The sequence below is a fragment of the Camponotus floridanus genome, unplaced genomic scaffold, assembly GCF_003227725.1.
Source record: "Camponotus floridanus strain SB8 unplaced genomic scaffold, Cflo_v7.5 scaffold15, whole genome shotgun sequence".
Classification (NCBI taxonomy): domain Eukaryota; kingdom Metazoa; phylum Arthropoda; class Insecta; order Hymenoptera; family Formicidae; genus Camponotus; species Camponotus floridanus.
This window is the reverse complement of record NW_020229270.1, coordinates 1493243-1516496: the sequence shown is the minus strand read 5'-3', so window position 1 is coordinate 1516496 and position 23254 is coordinate 1493243. Positions and strand designations below refer to the sequence as shown.

Here is a 23254-nt window from a genome sequence, read left to right as displayed (position 1 = left end):
GACCTCCCCTCCCCTCCTTGATTGTGTGTATAACGCGCGATAACGTGGATTTCCTATAAAGTGAAGTAATATCGATGCCATGTGCAATACGCGCGCTGTCTATCGGAGACCGATGTGTGTATATACGCGATGTTCGTATGCATGTGCCGATGCATACGCTTGCAAGGCTAACCTTGTCTTTTATGCCGCACGTACGGTTTGGCTTCGGGTCTCGGCGCGTTATGTATCGATCTCCCGCGTAGAGCGTTGTCGAGCGCTACCGAGCTAAAGCTGCTCGAAAAAAAATTTCCGCAGACTTTTCGAAAATCAACAGGGCGATGCACTTAGGAGATTACGATCAAGCGGGACACGCGCCGAGACGCGTATGATTTACGATCGACGCCGCGAATATTTCGTAAGCTCGCATTTCATCGGAGTGACGCCGAGAAATTCGAGTGCGCGGCAAGTGTATCACCGTTCGTTAAAATCAAACGCAAACGGCTTTACGTAAGAGTCGCGTGGAAAAACTGGACGCGGTCAATAAGTTGATTTTTGTGGTCAAGTAATTTTTTGCATAGTAGAGACGTTCCTCTGGAACTGCATATGAAAGTCGCGGTGAGAAAATTTACATAACGAACACGTCTTAATTATACCCTTGTAAACGCGGTAACCTTACGTCATTTAAATTTGCTTCGCGTATCCTATCTAATTCAAATTATTCCATTTAATCACGATGCAAGATCGGAATGCAGCGTTTGAAAAACTCGCAATCTATATCTGTTTCTGATGTTTCGCGAAGGACGTGCATTTTAAAAATTTTTTTACATACACATTTTTTTGCCTCTAATATTAAATTATTCGTAGATAAAAATATCAGCGTTGGCAAAAATACTTTCACTTTCCTCGTGAATCCCCCCGCTCGTAAATCACGCTCGGCTTGCGTTTCATTCCCCAAGTTCACGTACCTGGTGTTCGAAAAATGCTCGATGCACCGCGCATGATGTTAAGTTAGTACGTGCTTAAAGAGCATAATCATCTAACAGGCGCGATCCAGCCGAGACATAAACGCTGAATGATGCCGCTCTACCATATTGGTTGCACCTTCATCTCTAACGCATATATGTATAGATATATACGCAGCGAAAAGAGAGAGAAACAAAGATATTGGCTAACCAATTTACGTGACTCTTGAGAAACTTTTCATGACATTTTATATAGACAAAGTAATCGTAATCGATTTTCATCGAATTTCTTGGACTTGTACTCGTGATCGATCGCTTAATTAATTTATTATAAACATACAAAAAAAATGTTGTCAAAAATATTGTCTTGTCAATTCAATTCAAATCAACTTGAGATTAAATGAGTTTTAGGTTTTACGAGTTTGATTCGTTTTATTTTAGTTTAATTAATTAAGCGAGATTTGTATTAAGAAGAATATCGATGATTTTTTTCAAAAGATTAGAATAAAAATAATTTTATAACGGCAGTTGTATATATGTGTGTGACACATAGAATACTATGATATAAATAGAAACAATGACTCGTTTAAACTATGATTAGAACTAATCGCACTGTTAGTAATATCGGCCAATAGTTGATAGTATTGCTAACGCAAAGCCTTTAGAATCCCGTGACAGACATAATGATTAGCAGAATGCAAGGAGGAAATCCAGGCGGAAATCGGGATGACTAGCGGATGTTCCAAATTGTGGATGAAGTAGTGCCATTTCCTCCATAAATCAATACCAGGTATAGTCGGACAAAACACACACGATTAGGAATTAGCGATCACGCGATGGATTGCCAGCTGGGGAAATCCTACAGAGATTAAAGATAGTCTCCTCTATACTTTATATATAATTTCTTTATCACAATTATTTATATGGAAACACTGATTAAGTGTGACCTATGTATTTTTCTATATTCGCTATTGGATTACGCTATATTTCACGCTCAATCTAAAAATTTACTTGTCATTTAATGTCGTTTAATTTGGTTGGAAAAATGCAGAAATTAATTAAATTCAAAGTCGTGTTAAATTATAGTGTCGCGAAAATATTAATGCGTCGTTTCTTCGTAATGCCTCGCATCCATCTCGTTCTGGTTTTGGCGACACCGAAGTTCACAATCGTAGATTTCAATTAGTCGCAACTGTACGCGTCTCGTCCGGACGCATCTCAAATGTAGCAGCATGCATCAACGTCCGTTGTCTACCATGGGGTTGGTCGGAGTATCCCGGCTCGCCCGAGGGCGGCGTGCGCGTAGTACATAATCGAAATGCAAAACGGCACGGGTGCGTCTCTAGATCGATGATATTAGGCGTGATAAGTTATCTCCGGCTCGCCCCGTAATAACGGCACCGCGGGAACGTGATTGATGCACTCGCGCTAGTAAGACACTAGGATCGCAGTTCGCACGGCATAATTAATCGCCGCTGCCAGATTAAACCTGCGGGGCTACAGAGATGTTGATGATTTTACTGAAATGCGGGGCGCGGGAAACGAAGGCGTAGTTCTGGAACAGTTATGACCTTCGGGCACCGTTTGATTGTGATTTTATAATCACGATCGCGATTTCGTTGTGAAATGAGTTTAGATTGTGAGCGACGAAAGAACACGGGATTCTCCGAATAATTAATGCAGGTGATAAATCGATTCCAAATTTTGATCGAGTGATTACGAGCGCCGATGATTACGGCGATCGATCATAAAGCGGAGAGTGGAAGGAATTACGGAGGGGAAGGTGGCGAATTACTATGCTACTCTCTCTCTCTCCTGGATAATTGAATACCTGTTCGATACTTCGTGCGAGACTTACGTGGATGTGTGGTAAAATTCAGCATAAAAATCCCCTTTCAAATCACGCCCTATGACCGTGCACACCGATATTACCGGGCATTACCATAACTACCGCAGCATTATGGCAATTTTCAATTTTGCCGCGCTCTCTATCGAGCCTGCTAAATGACTTCACTGCTATCATGCTGTACGACGAAAGAAAAATTCGACGGATGCAAATACGGGGAGATTCGACGAAGAGGAGATCATCGGGAAATCCGTCTTGCGAAATATCGATCGCGCCTGCGGCAGAGATGATTAAAGGTTGACGCATCGCGCGGATAGATACGTCCAATTAAATCTTTTCTTCTATATTAGATAAATTAATCTTACCTTTGTTTCGTTAGGATCATAAAATAAGAGCGACAAGTCTTTGTCTTTCGAACTTACCTGAAAAAGAAAAGAAGACGCACGTGTTAATAGAAATTAATTGATTACACACGACAGTCATAAAATTCTTTTCAACGTGTAATTACATGACTCTTTTGACTATAGCTTAACAAAAAGTTTAGGCGGAGATTGATGTGTTTTTACGATTAGATTGATCAGACGGAGTGAAAGAGTAGAATGTTGCGATTAGATACGGTAGTTTTATCGTGAGATCAAGCTCGCGCAGTTGCTTCTAAAAGTATATCTCCGGTAACGGTGTAAGATCGACAGAATTCCTTCACGAAAATAACGGAGAAGGGCGACATAAAAGGTCTCTGGGAATAGAAACTATACAGCTTAGATGTACATCTTCTTTCACTTTTTTTCATTCGAATTTATGCGGAATTTCAAATTCGTAAAACATTTTCCAGAATTTATAACCACAAAATTTGTTTAAAAAAAAAAACAAAGTGAAACATTTTAAATGTTTCCCTCTAATTTAAAAAACACAATTCACATATGAAAGATACATGTGTTTTTTGTAAATAAAATAGAGATTTTATTTTCATCAATTTTTAAGGTATCATCGTTTACAACATAAAACTCGATATTATTGCTCGATTGTGTTCTTCTCGATACACGCTTCATTCTTTATACGTGAGCTTTCATCTTTTTCCGCTTTTTAAACAGTTTCGTACATTGCGCGCAATCAAATGGCAAAGGGTGCAACTCTTCTTATTTTTCTCGCTCGCGTCCGTCATACAGCTTCTCATCTCTCATTTCCTCAAAGAACCAACCATCCGGTGGCTTCCACTTCGACCTTATTTCCATGGTCGCCGTCGCGTCGCGCATCGTCTCGCGAGTTTCCTGCGAGAGAAGACCGACTTCCAGGAACGTTACCTCTGACATTCGCGAAACGAAATGCATGCTGCGTCGCCGAGAAAGAGATCGGAGCCGCGGGCATCGCGACCGCATCGTAAACTGACTCTCGATGAGATTGCTCCGCTGCGCTACACCGAAATAAGAATTCGAAAAGCGAAAAGTTCTCCCGATGTTCGAGTACTCTAGCGTATTCTGGGTCAAAAATTATTTCTAAATTTTTTCTTTTCATGCAGCCGTGACCTTTTGCTATCTCGATTTGCATAGAAGAGTCAGTTAACAATATTAATTCTCTCCGCGTATAAAAAGGGGAGAATGTAATGTATTTTACAATTTATATTAATAAGTTTCCACGCGCTAGATTTCAATGATTTAACTCCTGTTCCCTAGCATGACCAAAAAGCTCTCTATGATACGCATCGCTCGTGTAAAGTAATACCTCCCTCGGAAAAGAGCATGCGGTAAAATGAATTGTGAATTTTATTAACATCGAATTTCTGCTTTTAATATCAAATTTCTAGAGCGTCGTCGATCAATATGAACTACTGTATATTGGGCAGAATTTTTAAAAGTTTGATAGAAGTAATATTAGTTAAATAATTAAAAGCTTTTAAATATTTTTTGTGTTTTAAATTTCACAACTATAATTCGTAACAATTATAAAAGTCTCCTGCGAAATGACTTATGGACCTTAATATCGCATTTCCAAGAGTGCTATCATTCTTGCTTTCGTGCCGTTGCGAAAGATAGTAATATCCGAGTATTATTATATCTCTACCGATACATTTTTCTTTATATTTCTTATATTTTAAAATTTTACAGAAACTTAAAATGCGCGATAAACTAAATTTTTCAACAAATTACACAATCGTATTATTATAAATTCAACTCAATTTTATGTATCACGATTCTTATTCGCGTCATTTGTTAAAAATTATCGACAGGCAATTCGGTGACCCAGTGGCTTCGGTTTTCGATCGTTAAGAACGAACGATAAACTCGATAATGTTCGCAACCCTTTCAATCGCCGCCACAAATTACAGATCCATACATACAAACATATACATTCTCTCTCCCTACGAATTACTCGCGATGAATAACCATTACTTAAGTGCGAACAATGCTGGCGACCCAACCCAGCACGCAACTGAATGCATAGTTTATACGCGCGTATGCAAATAGGTGAAGCACAAGCGAGAAAAAACGAATTCGCGTTCGAGGAGGCACACCCGCCGAAATATCCTCGCACCTCGATAAAATACACTCAATCATTTTTTTTCGATGCGTTTCGGTTGATTTTTAAATACATGTACGGTGTGTGGGAAATTCTCTCCGTCATAATTTGATAAAGTTTGCTCGAATTTGGACAATTAATTTTTTTAATTTATTTAATAGTTAATTTATCATCATTACTTATTAATAAATAATTTTTATATATAATTCGTTAATTTTAAATATATAGATGTAAAATCTGAAAAATAGCTAGGCAAGTAGTGGTGAAAATATTTGCCACATATATAATCGCGTACGCCTTTTAATAACGTGAAAACTCTCGCAGGTCTTCGTTACACATCTAGATCGGACGAGCGCTACTAAGAATTCAATTAACGGTAATTATACGGTGACCCACCCCTCGTTACTTTTCCCCCGCCAGTATTTTCCCAACCCTTCGCGAGACCCCCCCCCCTCCCAACTGTCGACTTGGACGCAGCTGCAGGTGTATTCGCATGTGCAAAAGAGGGGAGCGAGTGAAGGAGAGTCCCTGCCAGAAAGTTTGCGCAAAGTCCCATTTGGGGTGGTTGAAACGGACCAGTCTTCCCGCGTTCCTTTCATCCCCTTCCTCCCTCTCAGTCTTCTCCCTAGTTTCTTTCAAACCATCGCGAAAATGGGGGCTTGCATTTAATGCTCGACGGAAGGTCCTCAAGGATTGGCCGCGGCATCCGTGGATGTATACCGACTAGCTAATTGTGTGCTCCGAGTTTCGAGGTTACGGTTGAATCGGCGCTTTTATTCCCGCGTCGGGATAAGGATGGCGGCGGCGGCGAAGCCTGCCAAATCCGACGTTAGCCCCTGGTCTATAGGTGTTTCGAAATCCTCTTTACTGCGGCACGGCGCAATGAAAGGGCTGCAACGCGGACTTCCCCGGGAACTTTGGCCGCATATTTAATCTTCTGGCGCGCTTTCAAGAGGACACTACCTTTAAATAGGCGTCGTGTGTAAAATAAATTTTGACTTTAAGTGAACATTTTCAAAATTATTCCACTATTTTTATTGAGCTCTCATTAAGATATTATGCTAAGAATTAGCTAAACCTTGGTACAAATGATGAATAGAGAATACAAATATATTTCTATATATGATATATATATCCAATATTTTCATTAAACTTTCATTAAGATATTTTGAAGAATTAACCAAACTTTAATATAAATAATGAATGGAGAATATACATTAATATATATTAGCTTTAAGAAGATAATATTTAAAAAAAAGCCGTACAAGCATATTTTTAAATGTTAAAATATTGATTTGCAATAATTTCTCCAACTATAAATATAAATTTATAATTCCTTGAAGTAAACTATTCAACTATTTTAGAAATCTTCCATATTTTAAAAACTGTAAGGTAAGAATATTCTAAATATTTCAATATAAATTACGATTGCATCAAATGTTAGACAAATTAAATCAAGTTTAATTGAGCAAATTAAATAAGCTCCAATGAATATTGATTTTTCTTTTTGAATCTTCGACTAATGCACATCAAAGAGATGATTAGAACCAATATTACCAAATCAATTACAGATATTATTGGCAGCTCTTAAGACGACAAGATTCGATATACATTGATGTTTTCGCAGATACTACAGATGTTACACATCGCGTCTTATATATACAATTACGACAATTAATCGATCTTTGCTGGGATTTCTTAAGGCACACATTCGCGTTAGAAAACAACGAGTCCTTTTTCATCAACACTTTTTCATTTTAGTTACGTAATTTTGGCGCGTGCCCGTCAGTATGCAGTACATTGGACGCATATATGTCGAATGAACAGGCAGTTATCGCCGGTAAATTTCGACGCGCGCGATATGTAATATCAATTAAAGCGCGCAGCCATAACTATGCTGCGAGGGGAAAGCTCGTGTCGAAATACCGTAGCGAATATTTTCCAATTCCGCGCGCAGTTGGGGAAAAAATCACGAAAGAGGTGAAAAAAACCGGAACAGAGATAGAGAACCAAAAAGAGACAGAAAGAGAGAGAGAGAGAGAGAGGGAGAGAGCGAGCAGGCGCACCCGTTTTTATTGAGTTTGCAAAAAACATATTCGTTTTCCGCGTACTTCCGCGAACACCTTCCGCTTTCTCCCTCTCACCCCCTTCCGCCCTTCCCCTATCTCTCTCTCTATACTCGTTTTTCTATCCTCTCTATTGGCAGTGACGTCCTATCCGCCACGCCATCCACCAGAAGAGAGACAGCTCACCTAGTAGGGGAAGATAAAACAATTTGATAAATCGCCCGTGGCGCGAGGGTTGCGCCGCCCTTTACTCCCGTGTCATTGTGTACCGTGAACTATATACACACGCTATACTCGTTCGGAAACTCGTCGTGGGTTAACCGTTAAAGCCGCGCGGCAGCGTACCGTACCGTAGATAAGTGTTAGGTATCAACTTGTTGCATTAATTACAGCGGGAAGGCTATTAGCCATCGATTCGCGCGAAACCTCGCCACTCCATGTAGTTAGCTCTCTTCCACGTTTCTCCGCGCGCGCACGTTGTCCCGCAATGTGTATATGCACGTGCAAACATCCAAACACAGATGCGGCATACGGGCCGCATATCCTCTTCAACTTTTCGCGTCGCTCCTCGTTGCGGCGTGACGCGTAACCTAAATGCGACACATCGGAAAGCGTACGCGTACGTGAACACGAAGATCCTTGATCGACATCGCCAGGAATCGACGCGAAATAATTTATCAGTCGTGCGATCCCGCATCTATGATTTTTATGAAGTAATTTTGAATAATATTCGAAGATTTATATTTTAAGAAAAACATTTCCAAATTATTAATTTTACGCAAGCAATTATTGCAACAGATTATTGTATCAACAAACTATGACTCTGTCAAATTATTTTCTTGTTTATATTTAACAACTAAGAGACGCGTAAAGCGACAATAGAAAATTCTCTAATCGAGAGATACGAATGACCTCGTCTGTTTTTATGATTCCGCACAGTGCATTCGCTTCGGATGCACTTTGAGCGAAAGGAAGGTGTTTGCAGGAGCGGATACGCGAACCGGAAGTGGTCGCTAACACCGCGCCTGGCTGCCGGCAATTACGCGGACCCATCTCTATCAACTCGGCAAGGCGCGCGAGTGTAAATTCTCATGTGTATTTAGGTCCCCAGTCTGGGGATAGCGCGTGTATGCACGTATATCGTGACGCGGTTGCTTCTCGTACATATCTTACGGTATGTGTGTGTTCGACGGCCGGATGAAAAGAAAAAAAAGCGCGCTGCTCTTTCTCTTTCTCTTTCTCTCTCCCCTTCCGCCCCGGCGGTCGGCTCACCTTGATAATGCGAGATATCACGCGAATGCGCAAGTAAACACGTGCACGCGTTTCGTACGTGTAGGTGAGACGGCAGGGGGAAAGAGAGCCCAGTAGGGTATCCGTAACTAGAGACTTGCCGTCTGCTTCCATATACGCGGTCGACGAATTGAAATTAATTATCCCGTATTTCTCTATCTCTGATTTCACAAACCCGCAGTATTTTTATTTTCAAAGAACACTCGATCGATGAAAAAGTTGCTATACTTTGTTGACTTTCGAAATTACCAAATGACCGAGTCGCATTATGATGTGAAAGAGTGATCCGCACTTTAATCGTCGTGCAAGCACATTTTGTAATGGTGATATGTTTGCGAAAATTTCTGCAGATAGGGGGATTCCTAGGATACAAACCAACCCTCTTCATTTCCCGAATGCCAATGTAGAACGTTGACATGCCAACGTTCGATTACAAATGAGAAAGGGAACACTCGATGCCCGCGGCATCATTAGCGCGATCGGAGTCGGTTTCTGCGAGTCGCGTGTATCGATGTATGCGCATATACGGTATCGAGTTACGCGCGTTAAATTCAAAAAGGTCGATATTTTGAAATGCCATCGCCAGGGGTTGACCGGGGGCTATTTTGAGTGTGCCGTACGTAACTACGTAGAGAGAAAGAGAGAGACGGAATGTATGCGCATATGTGTCCGTATGTGAAAGAGAAAGAGCGAGCGAGCGAGCGAGCGAGCAAGCGAGAGAGAGAGAGAGAGAGAGAGAGAGAGAGAGAGAGAGAGAGAGAGAGAACCCGAACACACCACCCGTCAATAATCCACTGAATAAACTATCGTCTACCCTCGCCCGCACAAGCCACCCACCCGTCCACCACACAACTCCACTCAAGCGCCACGTACAGCCAAGGCATATATCACACACACGAGGCCTGCGCATGCCTGTGTACGATCGTAGGTATCGTGCACGCATATATGGTACGGTACGTGCTAATATATGTACCGCGCAGAGGCCTGAACGGACATACATTGAGCGCACGTGTGTGATGTGGCGGGAGATGGAAGGGTGGAGACCATAAACTCGACCAGCGCGAGGTAGTCACGCGGAGAAGACGCGACGCGATGGCTACAAACGGTAAAATTTCGCCGAACAAACTCACTGAAAAGAGAAACGCGATATTTAATTTTAAAGATATGTTGAAATAATAATTATATGCGACTCCATTTAAAACAATTTTGATTAAGTTTCGCTAATTGATCGTACACTTGATTTCGATAATATCAGGGAGAATATGTAAAAAAGAATTTTCATGAAAATTTAGCAAGCCCTATGCATATCTTATATCAAAAATAGCCCTACAGGCATCGTATTCTCGAAATACTTAATGTTTATTTAATTAGCTTCCTTGTTCGAGCTCAAATGTCTATCGGTGCAACGCTGGCGAGTCACCTATATACGAAGAGCGCGATGTATTATTGACACCGCAACCCCCAATGTAGCCTGCCACCGCCAACCCCCTATGTACGCTCCCTTGTTCGGAATCGGACAGGTATATGCGCATATATGCACGCACGAATACATATACATGTATATATGTATACACATATATATTATACATATATGTACGTCTGGACATTAGTACCGGGTGGCAAGTTGCGAACTGGACGATTGCCGTTCTCGTCTCTCTTTTGCGTTTACGACTGTCATACGAAATGTCGCGTAAAGTGCAGTCATTATGCATCGCGACGTTTAACTCGCCGCGCATCGATTTTTCTTATCGGAGCGTCTCGCGACGAGAAAAAGAAACTTTGTCTCTCGCGTTTTAAAGTCGCTCAAAAACTCGATATATCTCCACGCCGTATCTTCCCCGTTTCTCGCCTTTACCTCATAAATTAATCATGTGGCCACGATCGCGCAACTCAATCGCTTCGACTTGGGTTATCGATTATCGGAAAAGCCACCGTACGAGATACTTTTATTTTATTACTGACTCTCCTATATACGCCAATATTTATATAGAAAAATTTTGAGACAGTAGATATGTCAATATCATATTTCTTGTCAATTACGTAGCTTGAGGTAGGGTAGGTTTGAAATTCGGCTTGAAGCCCTTCCAGACGGTCTCGCGGCTAATTTGCCGGATCGTCTCAGTTACTTCAGACTAGCTCGCTACGTCCCGAAGAGGCGGGAGCAACCACGAGACTTATCCGCGTATCTACGTACATGAATAATGAGATCCACGGGGTTAGGTATAATTACCAGCGGAGCATCGCATCCGGTCTCGCGATTCAGACGATCGTCAATTTTCGGGATAATCGGCGAATCCGGTCGACTGGGGTTCTGGATATTTTCAGGGACAGATTTAATTACGCCGAGAAGAGTCGGGCCGAAGTCGGAGAAGAGCAAGCGGAGAAAACCAGAGGGAACGACGAAGGAGGAGGGTAAAGAGATGCCAGAGATCCCTGACTTCGTGCCTATCTTTGGATCAGCTTCTCCACCCTTAGTGACGAAGTACGAACCTACGTCGATTAGTCGGAATTAACTTGCAGCGTTCTCGCGCGCGCGCGTTCACGCTCGCACACTCAAGAGCCCTTCGCTTGGCCCAGGTCCGGGACCGCGGATTACCCGACGATAAACGAATTCACTCGCTGTTAATTGACTTCGGGGAGGGTAATCACGAGTAAAACTTTCACGTCGCGCGCGATCTACGAGCGCGCTTGATTGGCATCGCAGCGGGAAGGAACGATGGTGAGAAGACTGGGAAAGCATGAAATTTATAGGATCACGTCTGTGCTCCCGAGATATTCTCGAGTTAAGATTGGATGCCTCGTTTTTCACGCGATGCAGGACGGAATGTTTAAACATTCACATTCGTATGAGGACAAGTTCGTGTTTTATTTAAGTTTATCTTTCCGCTCACAGATAAGAAAGTCGTATCGCTCAGTCATCGATGATTATTTAAGATCATTCGAATTAAAGAACCAACAAGTTTCCTACAAGATTTTATATACCGAACAAATTAAGACATTTTACTTTATTTTATTTAATGAAATATTCTATTATTTCGGAAATTTTACGGCGTTTTATATTTGCATAAAATGCTTGAAAAATCCAATTATATCATTTAATACTTACGAATTAAATATCGGTAACATAATGTCCCTCGATTATCCTCAACAAAATGAATCAAATGCTCGTCTCCTTTTTTAATCCCACTCGACACATAAAGGGAACTCACATTTTCATCACTCTCGCAAACGTGACCGAAAATCATTGTCAATAATTCAAATAGTGTCGCATGTCTTTATCTCGAAGTGTAAATAATTTCACTCAATGATTGAAACTATTACTTCTTAATAGGTCTATCTTTAGTAACCCGACTCTAACATCTCTATCGGCTTGCAGCAAGTTGCGAACTAAGGCTGATCAAATAGTTAAGGGCCAGTTTTGGTCCGAGAATCATACGATCTTTTAGTATATTTCTTGGTATTTGGAAAGAATTGAAAAGAAAAAGGGAAAAGAGAAGGGAACATTCACGAAAAAGGGAAGGGAACATTCATTGAAAAGGGAAGGAAACATTCCTTTTCTTTCCATAAAATAAGTCCTTTGTGTGTGGAATTTTGAAAATAACAATAAGAGTTAAATCCAAGAGTCCAAAGAAAAGCTCGTTAAGCATTGTTATATGAAATGCACTAACGGTTAAATATATGTAAAAACCTTCGTTTTTGAGATACGCAAGTTAAATCTAGAAAGTATAAAGGGACCGACTTGCATTTTTATATTTTTAGTATCTTTCATAATACATACAAATTTTTTCCTTTTAATAATTTTTAGAGAAACTTTAAACTATTTTTCAGCAGTACTCAATTTAAATTTATGGAAATGTTTTTTCTATTTTTTTCAACTTGACAAACTTCTCAATTCTTTTATATTTATTTTTAATTCATTTATAGATAATTTATACAAATTTTATTTAACTATGTCCAAAAGATTTTTTCTGCGCCTCTTAAAACATATGGAATCAATAATAAATTAACAATAATAGAAATTATATATTATACATTAGATATATACATAAAATATTTACATAAATATGAAATAAAAAGCGTAAAAAAATTAATTTATACTGCAAAATTTCGTACTGCAATAAAAAATTGAAGTTCCCTTAAGAAAAGAGAGAATATTTACTTCCCAATTTTTTCAAATTTCCTTTACTGCAACGGGTTTATTTCAAATGTGTCAAGTATTGCGAGTTCGTGAATAATTCACAAAGTCACTGCGAAAATACCAGACTTGATCGTTTCGCAGCAAATCGCTATCGTTAAGATCGATATGCATCCGAAAGCGAACCGGATAGAGATCGTAGAGCGGCACGTTATTAAGCACGCGCGACTGCTATACCGGATTCAAATTGCCCTGCACCGACCCGCACAGAAGTCGTTTGCGGGTTAAGCGAAATCGCGAAAGTACGTAATCGCACGCATAACGGAGGTAGTGTTCGCCGGTCGTCCGCGCACATTTGCACGCACACGATACGTACATGCGTGCCCGTACGCATGCACCGACATTCGTTTCGCCGAGAGAGCACCGCAACGATAAAAAGCACACGAGCGCATCCGCGGTTTCTTTTCCTTTTTTTTTTTTTTATCGTCCCCTCTCCCCGACTATCATTCGCTCTTTTCTTGCTCCTTTCTATCTCTTTTTCCTTTTCTTTCTCTCCCCCTCTTCGTTTCTCGTCCCTCCAACGACCCAGCATGCGTGCGTACGCGCGTTCTATGTATATACTCGTGCCCGTACAGTATGGTCCGTGTGCACGTGATGGTTGTAAAAAGAATACAGAATGTTGCATATGGACGTCGCGGACGATGCGGTGTACCTTGACACGGATGACTCCCTGAATCACCCAGCGGCTAGCAACAAACATCACCTCGCGCTATCACACACGCCTACCGCCTAACACACAACGCGTGCGTGCGTGCGTGCGTGAGCGCTCGTGCCCGTGTAAAGCAGTTGACGAACGGCCAGGCCGGCGACGTCGATAAGCCCATCATCAGGCTGCTCGGCCTGCCGACGACTTGGTAGGAAATTCCATTTCCTCCGATTCGTGTCGCAGTACGTGATTCCCGGTTGGTTGGTTAGTTGATCGGTCGGTCGCTCGGCTGGGAAGCGAGAGCGTAGCGAGTGAGCGAGAGAACAATTCGAAGACTTTGCCGCGTTGATTGCGCGGTTCTTTCCACGATTTAACGCGGTACCTATTCTGACATACATATGCACGAGTAACATTTTTGAGATTTCTCGATCGACTTGGAGTTATTTCCTTGTCGAAATTTGTTGACAGGTTATTATTTTGGATCTAATCTTATCTACCTGAATAAAACTTTGATAATTAAGTTACTTTTAATCAAATGAATATGTATTGATGTTGAATATTACAGAAATAATTTATAAAAAGAGATATGAAATATATATAGAGGGGGGGAGAGAGAGAGAGAGAGAGATGTGTGAAAATAGTAGATGAATTAATGAGGCCGATATTAACAGACAAAGACTACAGTATTGGTCTTAAGAAAAGATTAATGAATTTTTATTCCGTGAGACATTAACATTAAAAAATAACAGAGTTGAATATACGCGTCCCACTTTACTGGAGATCATCGGTAATTAAAATACAAAGCCGAAGTCTCACATCTTAAGTTCATAATCTTCAATATAACGAGCTTCTCTTGGAGTTCTTTCAGAATTATTCGCAGAGTGTAATAAAGCTCGCCAATTAAAAGAAAACGAAAGTTTGGCAAAAGCCAACCATCAAGTGTGTAAATTTGCTGTAATTTTATCGACCGTTGCCATAAATATTTTTCGTTGTACCGTTCCTTCTTTCTCTCTCTTTGTTTCTCCTTCTTTCTTGCTACACTGTTTCGGGGTCGGTAATATCGGACCGTTCTCTCTTGGCTTCACGAAGGAAAAGATAAAAATAACCGTACAAAGAAAGCACGGCGGGTGCTAGGGTAGGCGATCTCTGAACGTGAGCAGAGAGAAATCTTCGTGGCCATGGTAAAGGAAGGACGTGGGGGCGTGGCCGAGTGCATTACCGCGGAATGCACTTTTGGAACATACTGCACACCATTTTCGGGGTAATGTCTCCCGCCTGTAAAAGGCGAAGACGAAGGCGATAGTCCGTTCGATGTTCAGGTACGAAAGCACAGTATGGCGCCTTTTCATAGTTTAGCAAGAACATAACGAGCAAAGAGCCATGGAAAGAAACGCGTACCTTCTCTTATATTCCATGCGATATAATTTAAGAAAATAAAGTATCGTCGAAGCGAAGAACCGTAAAAAGAAACGTATCTTCTCTTACTCTATATACGATATAATTTTAAAACAAAATAAAGTATTATCGAAGAAAAAACTCATGCACAAAAGTTGTATTTAGATATGATAGGGCTTGTAAAGATCAGAAGGTCGGAAACTTATTAAAGATAACAAAAAGATCCTCATTCCGGATGTCGATTTACATTTTTGTATCTCGGATTTTTTAGGTTTCGTGATCCCTACACACACACACACAAATGCAAAGTCTCATACGCATAATAGAGATTTCGAAAAACGTGCAGGAAACGTGCCTGGACGGATTCGAGAGACCCTAGGTCAGATATATTTGGAATGCGCTGTACACCGGCGGCAGGCAAACGGCTTTAAAACGGGGTAAGGCAGACCTATCGTGGGGTAGCTGAAAACGGGGGAAAGGGAAGCCAAGTGCTTCTACCTTCTTTCTTTTTCCTTCCTTGCATTTTTGCCGTCTCACTCTATATTCTCTTCCTCTCTTCTTCATAACACATATTTGTTCTCTTTCTTTTTTATCTCTCCGTCTCTCTCTCGCTACTTTGCTACCGGCTTAGTATACCGAACGGGCGCACCCTTATTGTCGTAGTTCCAGGCACCAGCATACCTGATCTTATGAGAAATCCATACTGGCCCTTCAGTTCGGTGGGAATACGAGGATTTCATCTCGCACCCTTCAACGAACCTTTCTCTCCCTGCTCCCTCTCCTCCCTCTATCCACCAACTCTACAAAGCCTGTTCCTCGCCACCCGCTTCTTTCCAATTCCGATCGAGGTGTCCGCAATGAGACTAGACGATCGTGCTGAGACAGTCGTAACGAGGACATGTTCTCGATGCAAAAAGCGCGGCGCCATTCTGCCTTCCGCGTCGCGAACGCGCTATAACGATGCTGCTGTGATTAAGCGGAAGAAAGTAACTCAGATTTCTAGATTTTTAGTTCTTTCTAGTTCACAAAGGCGTAGCAATTACCTTGGAGCAAAAATGGAAAAAAGCATCGCCTTCTTTTAAATATATACAATCACAATAACAATAATATATCTAAAAGAAAATTTTTTAATTACGACTTTATTCACAAATGTGAATTATTGTCAATAACGTGATCGATTATTTCGAGAAAAAAAATATGCGTTTCTTTTTTCAAATTATAATTCAAATTATAATTCTGATTATAAGTAAAGAAAAATTGTGATCAACTTTAAGCAATGCAATCGTTACAATTTGAAAGTATCGGCGCAAAAAAATCTATGAAATAAATAGACTTCTGGTAAACATATCGCTACTGCCTTTTACCTGATCGCATCGATATACGCTTCAATTAATTGCGAAAAGAGTAGGGATGTCGGATATATACGTCGAGCCGCAGAACGCAAAACGCTGAACGACCTTCGTAATTGGTAATTACCTTCGATTTTGACGACGATTTATTATAACATTGCGTAATTACGATATAATTGTGCGTTATATGAAAACACAATTTGTATTCCGCAGTGCCATTATTCGCCAATGGCATTAAACAATGGCGACATTAATTTCACCAAAACATTATCAAACTCGATATTCTAATTTATTAAAAATGTTAGAACGTCATAAAGTCTTTCTTAGATCATTAAACATATACAAACATCGTATAAATACTCCAATATTTATGCAATTCTGTTAAAAACAATGTTTTAATTTAATAACGACAATGAAATTTAAAGAAAAAATTCAAATGAGAATAAAATTAACATAAAAATCAGTAATATGTGTGTATTGAAAATGTATCTGGATCGAACATAAATATCGATCCAAGGACTGTCCTCTTTCGATCGACGAGATTACCGTTACGCACGAAAGCGCCTTACATACGTCGGGCCCTCAGGCCTTTACTGGCCCCGCTCCATAATTTAGGCTCTTAATGAGAGAATCGCACGCTCCATTAGCGTTCGCTCCCATGATTCCACGTGCCTTCCGTCGTGAAAAAGTGAATTTCAGGTGAATGTGATTGTTTATTCCAGCTATTATATAATATCGTAAATTACATGTTTATCTATTTTCGCAAAGACTAACAAATAAATCAACTAAAAATTAATTGATACTCGTTTCATAAATTTATGAATTTCTAATCTTGGAAACAAAAATTCGTAAACACCATAATGTCCTCTTTTTATTTATGCAAGCTGTCGAGCAAAAAATATTTATCACCTTTATCCATAGAGATGGCGTAAATATATTATCAGTTATTTCGACGGCCAATTTTTCAGCTATTCCGCCAAAAAAAGCGAATTGATTAACGTTTGAACGTCATACATGACAAGCGCAGCGTGAATATAACGATATGTGAATAATGACGATTGATCGGAGCGGAGGGACCGGAGGAGCGAGAGAGAGAGAGAGATCTTCGATTTCATCCGATAATATACATCGCCGGTCCAAGAAGCGTTTAATTGAATAGCCGTTATTCGACGCGAATTATAACGTGATTATTGCGGTGCGGCTCGTGCGGTGTTTCATGCACTAACGGTCGCGAACGTGGATATGGTCGAGCTAGATTAGCGCGCGAGGGACGAAGGATGCACTTATACTGATTAAAAAAAGAAAAAAAAATGCGAAAATATACTTGTCGCTGGAATGCTTTTAACGAATTAATATCCTCCCCCCCCCCTTTCCCTCTGGCACTTTTGCGATACAATATTTACTTTTGCTCGGTAAGTCGTGTTTGCTCGCGTGTGTGTAGGCGGTCCCTATGTCGCTTAAATCATTTGTCGCAATTTAATAGAATGAAAAATAAATACAAGTAACGTGAGTTTTAATTACGGCGTTAATTATCCTCGCTCGCGGGAGCTGGTCTACCAGCTGCGGAGCAAGTTACTATCGAATCTTCTGAAAATTATTCGCAAAAAGCGCGGCTATTAATCAACACCATGCGTCGTTACTTGAGAAGTATGGTAGATGAAGTTTACGATTTACGACAAAAATTAAAAATTAATATTTTGCGTATTATTCTTTTCAGTAGTGAAAGTAATTTAACGAATATTATAAGATTGTCGGAAATTTTTAAGGTCATGATTTGATCGGAAAAATTCCCGGATACGGCTGAAGGGTTAAATTCACCGATAGGTCGACTTCGAGGAAAAAAGATTTTACCATCATGCAAGCGCAGCGACAGGAGACCGTCGTTGTCATCGTCAACGACGACGACGAAACGGAAACATGTGCCAGGATAGAAAAGAACGGACGCGTACGACGGCCCGAGGGGAATAAAGACCGAAAGATAGAGAGAAAAAAAAAGAATACTACCGACGAAGGGTAGAGAAAGGGGAGGAAGAGATGCCGCTGTGGAAAAATATAACCTGTTGGACCGCGAAAGAGCGAGAGCCGCGTAGGCAGGCACATGATGGAGAGAAAGAAAAGCGCAAGAGAGAAAGAAAGGACGGATTTGTGAGAGGGAGAACCTCGGTAGAGCGGGACAGCCGCAATGGAAGAAGAGGGGGAAGGACGAAGAGAGACGACGAGGACAAACGAGTGAAATAAGGAAAGAGAGAGAGAGAACGAGAGAAAGAGAAGAAGAAGGACGCGTGCAGGCATCCCGAACCTGCCTCAACTTCGACTCGACTTTCGCGGTTCGATTCTGATCCGATCGATCTAGCTCGTCGGAGGTAACACACATCCGTTAGTATTTACACTTTGTTTTCGCTCCCTGGCATGCTTATATGTTATTTTTCTGCGCTCGCCCTCACTCTTTCATCATCCCTTTCTCGTTAGCCTTCAAGTATAACGACAAACGGACCATGTTCCAGGAGCGAGAAAGATAACTTTTGTTTTTTAAACGAAACTTCAAAGGTTACAATTCGTTATATACCTGATATTGTGCTCGTCCCAACATATTTCGCAATACATGGTAATGTGTAAGCTTCCACATATCCTCGGCGCAAATTTAAGTCTCTACGTGATGTTTTCATAAATATTATTGATATATAAAGATAATATTTAATAATCTAATAATAAAAAAAAACTGAGATTTTTGATGAAATAAAATTATATATACAAGAAATTATTTCAATATTATTTTTTAAGATCATTAATTGATTGAAAAATTCGTATAGAGAAATGATTTCTTTTACATATCTCGCGTTTATCAGACAAAACAGACCTTGGCATAAATATGAAGTGCGAAAAAATGGATAAGCGCATATTTAACATAAATATGCGACGGGAATCGAAACAGAGGTATGAGTAACGGCATGAAAAAGGAATATAATTCGGACGGTGTCATCGGGAGCAATTTACACTGCGCCGAGCACGTCGATCGATAAATTAACGAGGCGTGTTCGATATGCGCTCACATTTTTATCGGACCCCGCTCGTCGTGGAACCGCGTTTCGACGGCTGTTATATTATCACTCTGAAAATCGCATAGACGGATATTCGAAAAATTGTTAAGAGACGTACTGCTGGTGTAATTCGTTTCAGTTACGGACGCTTTGGTCCCTTTTTGCGCCGATTTTCGCTTTATCAGCCGATAAATGCGCTGTTTTTTAATCACACTCGCGATATGATCAAAGATTAACGGAGGACAAAGAATACGCATGTTTCAGATATTAGGTTTAATATTTTATATTTTTGCTCATTTTAGCTCCGCCCTCGGCAGATATCTTTAGAAATTTACTTTTTTATATATGTATATTAATTTTATATATTATATTATTTCTTTACAAAAATATTCGAGAGAACTGCATATTTACGAGAGAAAATATTAAATTTAAAAAAATCTCCTTTATTTTAACTCCTCAATCTTATTATTCAGTCTATTATATTATATGTCATTTTATATTGTATTTAATAACTCAAGATTACAAATAATTTATTTTTCACCTCACAATATGCATTATCGAATTATTGTTTTAGACTACGAAAGAGTTTATCAGAATAAATTACATTTACATAATGTTCGGGCAAGATGAAAATAATGTATCCCGTAATTAATCAAAGGCAATAAAGCGGACGGCGAGCACGTGCGCGAATCGGGAGCATATTTCTCGCCGCGAAAATACCATCCGGGGATTATCTATCATTTAGATACGTGGCTCTAATCTAGCTCGGTTGCTACAATCGAGGAGAAAAAAAGTCACGAGATAAGTGCGATCCAACTGAGTTCGTCATTGAATTGCGCGATTCGCGCCGGACGTGTGTCATCGAGGTTCACGCGATGATCGTCCGTCGATATTTCCGATGATATTCCAAAGAAGTGGAAATTATGATACGCGAACACGAACTTAAAGAGACGATCGCTGACCTCTCCACGTGCGTATCAAGCGTGCATTTTAATGTATAACAGTATTATCGATATGCGCACAATTATACTTATAAAAGTGGATAATATCGATAAAAATTAAATAGGGAAAATTAAACTTGTAGATTGGAAGAAAAATTCATTATGTTCTAATGATTTTGATATATTTTGATATCCTTTATTTACTTCTATTAAATTGCTATTATATAAGATGTTTTAATTAAACTTTAATAATAGATTATTTGACGATTTTGGGAGAAAAAGAAGTTCTGGGATGATATTTTTATTGCTAAAAAATTATCGATTATAGAACGCAGGCGGAAATAGCGGAATAATAGTTCTATAGAAAAATAACGGACTTTATTATTACGAGTCGCTCTTTACGTCATGAAAAATCATTTTTTCTCTTGATTGCGCGAGAGCTCCCTTTCGTATCGCGCGCAAATATATAATTATAATTAGACGAGCGAGCTGGTACAAAAGTCGAAGAGAAGCAACGAGCACAGCGCGTTGCACGACGCATTTCGAGTAATTTGGCGCGTGTAACACCGAGCTCAGCGCGGAATACAAACGGTACGAGAACAATTTTTTGAACTCGGCTTGCGCACTTCACCGCACCTCATCATGTCGTCGCCGCCGCACCGGGATTTACACAACTCTTTCAATTAAAACTTTTCCACAGTTTATCTTCCCGCGCTCCGAAAAAAATTAGGTTCCACGCGCGTAGTAACGAGTTCCGTTAACGGAACGCGCGGTTGTTTCCGAGCTTTTCGAGCTTTCGTTGGAAAAATTCATCATTCGTCACGCATCATCGGGAGAAGTAAAGGCGGTAGGGGAGAAGAAAGGGAGAGAAATAAATTAGCATCGTCGAGGTTAATGTTAAAATTAGAGAAATTTCTCGCTACCTGAGCACATCCCCCTCGCTTAAAGGAATTTTAACCTTGAACCCGACAATTCATTATTTCGACGGTGGTCCAACGTTTTCTCCTTTGTGCCGATAACCGGAAGAACATTATCCGTGTATCTAAACTGAACTCGGCGAGCTGCCTCACTCTCTCTCGTTCACGGTGAAAAAGTACCGATATATCACGTGGCGATATGAACGTACGTCTGGATGTTATTCTGTGTGCGTGTGTGTATGTATGTATATATGTATGTATTATGGACTCACCTTGTGGTGCTGCATGATGGCAGTGGACTTTCGCTTGGCGGACATATTCAGTTTGCCGGGATGCCCCCTCTGTTCCCCCTTGGTGAGAAATATCTGCCTCGACGGTCTCTATCGGCCTGTCCGCCTCTGTCCTCCTGTCTCTCTATCCTTCGCTCTTCCGTCTGTTTTTCTCTGCTACTGACAAGCCATAGGCGAAGGCACGGCGACAATCACGAGGAACACAAAGGCGAGGAGAGAGGAGAGGGAGGGGAGAGCGCGAGAGCGACAACGATAGACGAGTGCACGCGGTGACGCACTCTCTTTCTCGTCCCTACCGTTTCCTCTTCTGTCTCCTTTCTTCGCTTCCGCCTGACGGCTTCCTCTGGCGCGTGGTACGATCCTACTCTCGCATATAGAGAATGAGGTGTTCTCTAGTGCGACCGGCACGTCGCGAGTAAACTTTCTCGGAGTATCGTGTTTCGTTTCTGTCCCTCTCTCTCTCTCTCTTTCTTTATTCCGCACGCGCGCGCACACGGTTGCACTTCGTCCCACCTTGCGCTCGCAAACTTCAAGCTCTCACCCCGCGCACACTACACGGCACACGGCGGCGCCACGAAAGTTCCGCGATAAAACCCCCCCCCGCGCAGTTAGTTGTTGCAGTTGTAGCAGGTGTCGGCGCCGCGCGAAATTAAAACAAGCCCACGCGCAGCCGGAACAACCGGAAGAATGTCCGAACACTTGGAACTGAGAAAAAGTCTGTTTTTCTTTCACCGTTTTTTACGTTGCCTCCTTTCTTTCACTTACACCCCCTCGCGCACGTCTTACTCAGCTGTCCGTATTATTGTTTCTGTTTCTCACTCGTCACGATTGAAGAGGTGCGCGCAAGGCAGCTCCGCAAAGTCCGTTAAACCGATGAAACGGTATCGCGATCAGCTGATTCGTCGCGAACTCTGAATCACTCGGATTAAACACACCTCGTCGAATCGCTCGACTCCGATCGAACGAATAGTTGTTTCGTGTCGAATTCTTTCACAAACTCGAAGAGGAGAACGGAATCCAAGTTCCAAGCTGGCGATCCTCCGAATCCTCGTGTTTAGAAGTTAGAACGGCGCCCGTTTGACGGCACGATCGAAAAAAAAGAGAGGCCGAGAAGCCTTCGCGTCCTGGTTGCCCGATCTTGCTCGCTTCCCGAGGAATCGTCGATCAGAGAAATCGACCGCACGATTGTCGCCTCCGTATTTCGCTCGCTCTCTGTGTCGTTTAAAGCGAGAGGTGAGAGTGCTCCGCGCTCGCTGATGCGATCACAGACTGTCCTCGCATTACGAACGCTCACGGCGAACTGGCGGCTGGCGACGCGGCGACGACCTCCTCTTCTCCTCGCGCCGCTGCGCTGCCGCCTCCACGCCTCAACATGGCTCCCCCTCCCTTCCCTTCTCTTCTCCGGTGTCCTCACCCCAGACCCACGGTAGAGAGCCTCACACCACTACCGCGCTTCACCCATACCCCACTCTCTCACTCGCCGTCAACTCATCCCCCTTCCGTCGGTTCCTCCCTCTCTCCCGCGGAATCCCCTCGCCACGGTACTTGGACGACCCGCACCGCTCTCTCACTCCCCAGCGGCCCTCTTCGAGCGCGTCAACCCCCCTCGCTCCCTCCTCCCCTCTTCCTCAACGTGGTCGTTTCTCTCTTCATCTCCGTTTCCCTCTCGCTCCTTCGCGTTCCTGCTTCGCTCGCCCTCGTCGGTTCCCCCTCGACCCTCCCCACTCGGTTCAGTGCGGCGGTGGCGGCGGCGGTAAGGTAGGGTCTGTCACCGTCAGAACATCGAGGGGGCCGTTGGACGAGTAACTCGAGGGGGGAAAGCGGGG

At 41.7% G+C, this 23254-nt stretch overlaps 1 protein-coding gene across 3 annotated transcripts in view; it reads right to left on the bottom strand.

Annotated features, from left to right (window-relative positions):
* Positions 1-22740, bottom strand: part of LOC105254832 (nucleolar protein 4-like) — a 60208-nt gene extending 37468 nt beyond the window's left edge. For 2 of the 3 annotated variants that reach the window (XM_011263756.3, XM_011263757.3), the window contains exon 1: positions 21411-22740. In XM_011263756.3, coding sequence (XP_011262058.1) covers positions 21411-21455 — 45 coding nt within the window. In that variant the 5' untranslated portion in view covers positions 21456-22740. Of the gene's footprint in view, positions 1-11763; positions 11782-21410 lie in introns of those variants that run through there. The other variant, XM_025406589.1, reaches the window with a different exon arrangement.
* Positions 22741-23254: the final 514 nt, after the last annotated feature.